Here is an 8,115-nt window from a genome sequence, read left to right as displayed (position 1 = left end):
GAGGGTGCACTCCATTCCCTCTTCCAGGTCATTGATGAAAAACCAGCCCCACAATCCTGGCACTTTAAAAAAAACAAAAAACAAAAAACCCCGCATTCACTGGCTCCTGCCAGTTGGGGAGGCAATCCCTGCTGCCCCCCACTGCCCTGTGCTAAATGGGGGGGCTCTGGCATGAGCCCATGGAGGCCCCAATGGCCGCTGCAGCATCTGGTGAGTTCAGGGCTTTTTTTTTTTTTTTTTTAAGTGCTGGGAACCGGGGCTGGGCAGGGCAGCCATTGATGGGGCTGGGAGAATGGGTGAGGGTCAGGGGGCGCTTAGGGGATCTGAGGGAGCAGGCAGGGGATGGGGCCTGCTAGGGGTCCCCCCATGGTTCAGAGGCTTCAAATCAATTTGGACCTTTTAATTGGTCTCCCGATTTGATTTGGTTTCGGAGATTCAGCCGCCAAATTAGGCCAAATCTCCTCCAAATTGAATCAGCACCCAAAGCTTCACACACCTCTAATATCCTGCCTTCCAGTTTTTTCACATGGCAGATAGAGCCTTCAAGATTACCGTTTGAGTGACTTACACAGTTAACACTTATTTTGCATATGTACTCCAATACAAAATTGTTTCTGTCATATTAGTTTTATGCAAACATATTTTTATGAACTTGGATAAAATAGAGTAGTTTAAAGCAAAATTTGCTATGAATTTGAATATGCATGCACTGTCCCTTAACCACCCGCTCATACTCTTTTACACCTTTAAAAAGTAATATTCTATATATATATATATATAAAGGGCCTAGTCCATCTGTCTGTGTGTCTTTCTGTAATGCTCTTGAGGGGCATGGCTCTAGCCAGTGCTGCGTCTAGAATGCCTGTCAAGAAGGGCTCTGGCAGAGCGGGCCAGACGGATGCAGAGCAGGGTGGGACGGGGGTGGTGTGGGGCCAGACACAGCGGGGGAAGGAGGGTAGTGCGAGGCTGGATGCAGAATGGGTGCCAGAGGGTGGTGCGGGACCAGACGTGGGGCAGGGTGACACGGGGCCAGATGCAGAAGGGGCAGGTGGCGCGTGGCTGGATGGGATGTGGCAGCAATGTAGGACAGTAGCTGGCAATGGCAGCAGCCACTTACAAGCTTCCCCCACTGCTCCCAGGAAGCAGTGGCGACGTGGGGAGGTGAGTGATGGTACTTTGTCCCCCCCACCTCCCCCAGGCATTCTTGATGGGCAATTTGCTAGTAGAAAAATAAGGCAGGCATCTCTGATATAACAATATATAGAAAGAAGAAAAAAGTTAAGCTTTAGCTTGCATGGTCTTTGGAGCATCAGACCCAGGACTGCAGTCTGCAAGGGGACAAATGATGTCTTCTCTGATTAATGTCTCATGCAAGCAGACTTTCTGTGAATTGGTTGATCAGGCTGGAACAACCATGGTACCTTAGTCTTTCCTTCTTTGGACTGGCCTTAGGAAAACATGAGCACCATCAGCCTTCCTTGATGAGGTGGTAGCCCAAAATGAACACACCTTCTTTAATATTTACCTGTATTTCTAGATTTCTTGTTCCAGTTTGTTCAGCTGTTGGTCATCTCCAAAGAGATCTGAATAAATCACACGATCACAGCTCCTTCCCTCCAATAATATGGCCTTATCTGAATTCAAAGGGTAGGAATTTGACGTTAGGTCAGTTTAATGTATCAGTCAGTTTAACATATCTCCCAAATTAACCCCCCAAAATTAATATCCCCAAAGTTTGGTGATAATTTTCATACCATAGTCTTCTTTTACAACAGCAATAGATGATGGGCTTTATAAATATGGGATTAGATAGAGGTGCCTTCACAAATGCAGTTTTCACTGCGCCCTGCTCAATGAGTTAACAGGTTGCAGTAAAGATGACTCAGGTTACTCAACATTCCTACAAAATTTTGGCAGCCTCAATAATCAGTATTGTCTATCACTTGCCTCATTTTTTCATATTTGAATGTTCTTCGAATTTCCTAAATTTTTTGTTGCTTTTAACTAGCAAAGTTTTGGGAAAGCAGAAATGAATTTATTTGGCTTGGTCACAAAAAAAGGGTCTCCCATAGGTGACAGAACCTGTTTTAGTTCAATAAATATAAAATTTAAGCAAAATACTAAGAGTTTGCAGTAGAAGGATGTTTGAAATGTCTATGCACTAGGCCTTACTCAGATCAACTTATAGTCCTCCCATGTCTTTTGTAGAGTTGTTGCCAGTATGTATATAACTTCACTATTCATGTGTTGAAATATGTTGTCTACTTCTGGCTTCCAGTGGTGCTGGTCTAAACACATTTTGAGTTTCATTTTTTAATAACTATAATATGGGATTTGCAATATATATGATTGTTCATAAGAAATAGATAAAACTGCATGGTTAAGAACTAAAATAAAAAACCCAAGCTGAGCCCGTATTAAATCATATTATAGGACTCAAAGGGAATTCTGTTTTTCATGTAATTGCCTATTAAGATAAAATTTTGCTTAAACATTTAATGTATTGAGACTATTGTCTGCATCTGCTTGGGCACGTAAAGTATAAGAGAGAAAGTGCAGTTTCTTATAATGTGAATAGTTAGTTCTTTGTAGTAGATTTCAATTTGTTAATTATATTTTAACTCAATTTACCGCTATCCTGCATCAATTGAAAAGTATGTTTAGAAGAAATACTTACTCAATTTTATACTTTAACTGTACTGGGAAGTTATTTCTCAAAATGATTGTCTTCTGCAGATAGCCTGTGAGATGGGGAAAATTGCACTTGCTTTCCTTTTCCCTAAGAAGACAGAGACTCTTTAATGGCCCATTGTAATTTTAAGACTGTAATGGTGCCACCAGCAGAGAAGTTATAGTATAAGATAGAACTGGTATTCTTAAAATTTTAAGAAGCAAATTGAGACAGCTGCCGTTACCTTTAGTGTTCTGTACCTAATGTAAAAATAACATGGTTATCCGATGAGGTATAAATTATAACCCATTTAAAATGAAAGCTGGAAAGAAGTCTCACCACTGCTAGTTTTTTTATTTAAAAAGTAAAATTTGGCAAAAAACCTACAATTTAATCTCAGATTGATATAATAAAAATACAAGAAGCTGCTTTTCATAGCCAAGTATATAGTTTTGTATATTACTCAGATGTATGAAACATGTAAACAATTCTGACTCGTGCCCTGTGAAGAATACATAATGAGCTCTTGATTGAATCAAATTCATTTTAAACAGAAATTAATTTTTATAGGATGTGCTCAAGGTTCAATTGTAATTCCATTTGAGGCTGGAGACTACAGCAAAATGGGCTATGGCCCATTCTTTCCTTTCCCCCAAATGCTTCCTGCCTGCTGCATCCCACTTGGTAGAAGCAGAATATGTTTAAAAATCCATTATTTTTTTATTGGCCAGGACACTAATGGAGGCCTTCCATGACAGCTCTGTTTTACAAGCTGAATACTCTAATTAGGCCAGTTACTGATCAGTTGTTGGGATATCGATTGTGTCATTTATCAAAGAGCTGGAAAAGCAAATTCTTTTTTTCTGTTGTTGTTAATTTAAGTCTGCCTTACCTACTGGGTATCAGTCTTTAATTTAGTACTAGTCTGTCTCAATGCTGGGCTTAATTTAACCGGTAATATACTCACAGAAGATAACACATTTGGTTCCCGAGGAATAAGCAATAAGTGTTAAATCTTCACTGTGTAACTTAGATTTCTGTTACAGAAAAGGCACACACAATGGTTAACCATGTGAATATTCTATTTAACTGGCTCTGAATATAATGAGGAGAGGAAAACATTAATCAGATGTGTTATTTGTCTAATGGCTGTTGAAAGAAGAAAGGAGCTTATGAGACTTGATTTATATTTGCTTCTGTGTTGTCACAATTAAGCTCTCAAAATTGATCAAAACTGAATTGAGATGGCTCTTGGCTACTACTGTATCTTGCTTGGAAACTTTTGCCTTATAAGACTAAGAGTTATGCAAGCATTATGCTCCCGAACCAGGAATGCTGTTTAAACCTGGGCATGTTACTGACATTTCTTTCAGTATCAAGCACAGCACTCAAAAATCAGTTGCTGTAGTATCTTCCAAGACTCTTCCAAGAATACCATCACACCTTATAACACAGAATGATGTTGTACCTTGACCTCTTCCCTTATGTTCTGAAACTTTAAAATGCCAGGGTAAAGACAGACATTTTCTATTCAATTGATATGCGAACCAGCTACATTTATACTAAAATACTGTATATCTGTATCTATATACTTTTATCTATATCAATATCTGTATCTATACATTCTGACTTAAAAATAAAGCCTTTGGGATGAGATCTCCTGCCTCATGAAAAGCAGACTCCACATGGAAGTCTCTAAAAATCTGATAGGGAATCACAAAGAATCAATTATCAGAATATAATTCTACCAAATAGCAATTAGGCAAAATACTGTACTTTGCTTACTGTAGATTTTCCCCTTATGTTAGCTATATAAAAATGCTTGGGGAGGGATTCCTCAGGTTGAGAAATAGTGGGTTTTTTTCTTTCAAGTAGTTGCTCCAGAGAATAATTTAGGAGCTGCCATATGAATGCTGGAGTTGCTGGAGGGTCGGAGGGTATGAAAATTAAGACAGACTGGAGGTGTGGCTGAAGTTTATTCAGTTGCTAGCCAGAAGTCCTGGGCTTAGGAATTATAAAACCTTAGTTACAAAGCTGCTCCAGAGTGTGACTGTTGGAGCATATGTGCTCAGTCTCTGAAAGAAGGGAACCAGCTGGCTGGCAAAGAAATACCATTGGCATTGCCTGCGTTCTTGTGTTGACAATGCCACAAGCTGCCCTCCCAGATGGAGGAATTAAGTAGAGCCAGTTGTAGGTCAGAAAAGAAAGTCCTCTTTTCTGGTAATCAGCCTTGATTATTATTTGTGCAGTAGTAACAATCTCCTGTTTCATGGTCAACAATAACTGATGATCATTCTGAAGGCATCTTTCATGTTTCGGCTTTGAGCATTAATAATGTGCAACAAAAACCTTAGATATAATGCACAAATACAGCATGATTTAGTGATGACTTCTCCTTCACACTGTATTTTTTATACTAAAATATGTGGTTCTGTTTCTTCTTAGGAGCGCTCAGACCATGGAGTTTTTCAAAAACCAGCTTTTGAGGGCAGTCATAATTTTATAGCTATCTCCAGGCGCAATGATACTGTCCACCAGCAATTTGTAACTTGCAGTCTCCAGGAAAGACTAAAAGGTATGTACTGTACATCCTTCTTCCTGCCAAAAAAGTGCTTTTTTGTTTTCATAAACCCTCGTCAACTAGAAAAACAGCTAATTAGAGTAAGTGCAGACTGTTACTTTGAAGCATGAGGATCCAGAGAGGGTGGGAGAGCTGACTCAGAAGTTGTGAATTAGATTCCTGGCACAAATTCCAGTTTAAGTAACAGTTTTTAACTCGCTGCCCCAACACGTAAGGTTGGATAAAAAACAAATAATAAGTGCAAAATATATAGTCAAAATGTTTATTTTCTATAGGTCTTTAATGAGTATCAATGATTTAAAAAAATCAAATGGTTTAGATTGTATGTCCCAGTTTATAATCAAATATAATATATGTTGTAATGTAATAGTTTACAAGAATTACTAGTTTAGTTTAAGACTTAAATATTTTTAAATGCCAGAAACAGCCTTTAAATTTACAAGATAGTTATGACAAAGACTTGAAATTTGGGAATGTAGGCTGTTGCCAATCAGAAACTAGTGTGTAAATATTCAGCTAAAATATCAACATTAAATTTTACTTTTCTCCCTTACCTTCTCCCACTACCTACCACACAGGACTCTGAGTCAGCAAGGTGCTTATGCAAGCTTTTGAATTTATCCCATTGGTTATCTCATCTATTTAATGGGACTGCTCATGTTTTTAAATTGCTGAAGTACCTCTCTGAATCAGGGAAACTTAAGTTTTTATGTAGATGAACGATGGTACTGTAGTCTGAATTTGCATGATTTTATCCAGCTTTCTAGGTAAACATGTATTATAGAATTATAGAATAGAAAGAATAATCTTCTAGACTGCCATGAACAATGTGTGGACTGCTCATAATTGAAGGCAATATGTTCCTTTGTACTCAGGATCCATGCCTGTAAAATTCAAGCAGAACTTTCCATTATATTCAAGGATTTGTATTGATTTCAGTGGCAATTTTGCTTGAGTAAAAACTGCAGGTTTAGTTTTAAGCATGTTAAATTAATTTAAAGTTTAATAGGTAGACTTCCCTCACATGAGCAAGTCAGATCCCAGCTTTGCTGTTCTGTTCCCTTACATGTGTGGAACTCCCATCAAGAGTTCTGCAAGAATGAGAAATGTCACCATTGTTGGCCTACCCTATAGAGAGAGCCATTGCATAAGATGGCACAACTGAAGGGAGGAGGAAATGCTTTTGCTTAACAAAGCTATCAGCTGCCAGGAGACATCTCTACCCCTCCCACCTAGAAAAAAGTGACCAAAAAAGATCAGTATTCTCTGAGGGATAATAGCAGCAGTCATGTTCTGCACATTTTGCTCTTTTCTACATTTTTGAGTTAAAGACAGAGGAGGAGAAAGACGACAGCAATGGCTTGGGGAGGACAATCCATATAGGATGTTGAAAAGATACCAGTATCATGGGACATGAGAGACAAAGAGCTGTTCCTGGTGTTTAGACAAAAGACCATAGCCTGAGAATGGATGGGGAGTTTAGAGCCAAGAGGGGGGCAAGATCTCTAAATATTACTGAAAAACAAAGAACTCCTGTGTACTATGAGTTCCACATTTTAACAACTTAATTGTATGGTAAAATAGGAGATAAGACGACAAACAAATCTGTGCTTAAGACAGTGAATACATGGGATGGGTCTCTGGGTATCAGAACTCTATGCAAGTGATTCTCAACCTTTTTACACTCAAGACATCCCTCAATAAGGGCTAACTCTTAGCTTTCACTCCTTTTTGATCACAGAAAAGTAATATAGCAATTCTTTTGTTGCAGAGAACTCAGAAAAACTACAAATGGTCACACTGTCTTTGGCACTCTGGATCCCTATTTAAAATCTCTGGGTTTATCTTGTGAATGATGCGTAGGTATTTGCCCATCTGACAGTGCTAATATTGAGTGGCACCATGTGGCACCCTTAAAAGGATCTCACAACACCCTGGTTGAAAGTCACTGCTTTATGCAGATCTTAAAAGAAAGTTTGGCCTAAAACAGTGTGGTAAAAAAGTTGTATTTATCATTTGAGTTTTACAACAGAAATATTTACAGTTTATGTATTAGGGTTGTTGTTGGTTTAGCCATGTTGGTCTAAGGACATAGGCAGACTAAGTTAGTTGGGCAAATGTGATATTTTTTATTAGACCAACTAAACAGTTGGAAAAAATGTTCTTTGTAAACTTTTGTGTACAAACACCCTTTAGGCACAGGGAGGGTTTGTTGCTGCTTGGTGTGCTCTTCTAGGTGGAATGAAAACAGAGCAGCAACAAACTCTCCCTGTGCCTGAAGTAGGGTGTTTATTCCCAAAAGCTTGCAAAGGACAATTTTTCCAACTATTTTACATTGACCCGAAGAACTTTGTCTGCCTACACTTCATGTAAACACATGTCTCAAATAGTGTTGCCTCTCTTTGTACCTTCCGATCATTTGTTACAAATACTTGTTGTGATAGTTCTAATCCTTCAGTGACATCTGCATTGGTGGGACCCTGGACCCCCACAGGGAGGCCCAGTTACAAACTTGAAATTGTTTTCTATGTCTGCCTAAACTGAAGAAAATCTAGAACTGGGGATGGGCTTTTGCTGTGTATTTGTACAGTGACTTGCCGATTGGAATCTCAGTCCTTTAGGTGTAGTAGAAGGAATAATAGTAGGAATAATAAAAATGACAACATCAGTAACAATAATAATGCATTATTATTATTATTATCTGTTATTACTGTGCTGTAACAAATACAAACATTTAATGCCAGGAGTTTAATTATGTTTAATAAAATGTCACATTTTTGGTTCCATTACTAGTCATTGCTCTATACTTAACAATCTTCTAAAAGCTCAACAAAGGTAGCTTTTTTTTTTTTTTTTTTTTTTT

General features: G+C 38.4%; 1 protein-coding gene across 1 annotated transcript in view; it reads left to right on the top strand.

Annotated features, from left to right (window-relative positions):
* The window catches only part of PARD3B (par-3 family cell polarity regulator beta), a 999,825-nt gene that overhangs the window by 634,612 nt on the left and 357,098 nt on the right, over window positions 1-8,115 (top strand). Inside the window, exon 14 of the mRNA XM_019523483.1 lies at window positions 5,117-5,246. Coding sequence (XP_019379028.1) covers window positions 5,117-5,246 — 130 coding nt within the window. The remainder of the gene's footprint in view (window positions 1-5,116; window positions 5,247-8,115) is intronic.

Source organism: Gavialis gangeticus, unplaced genomic scaffold (assembly GCF_001723915.1).
Source record: "Gavialis gangeticus isolate Ggan-Ray unplaced genomic scaffold, GavGan_comp1, whole genome shotgun sequence".
Classification (NCBI taxonomy): domain Eukaryota; kingdom Metazoa; phylum Chordata; order Crocodylia; family Gavialidae; genus Gavialis; species Gavialis gangeticus.
This window is presented reverse-complemented; position numbering and strand designations above follow the sequence as displayed.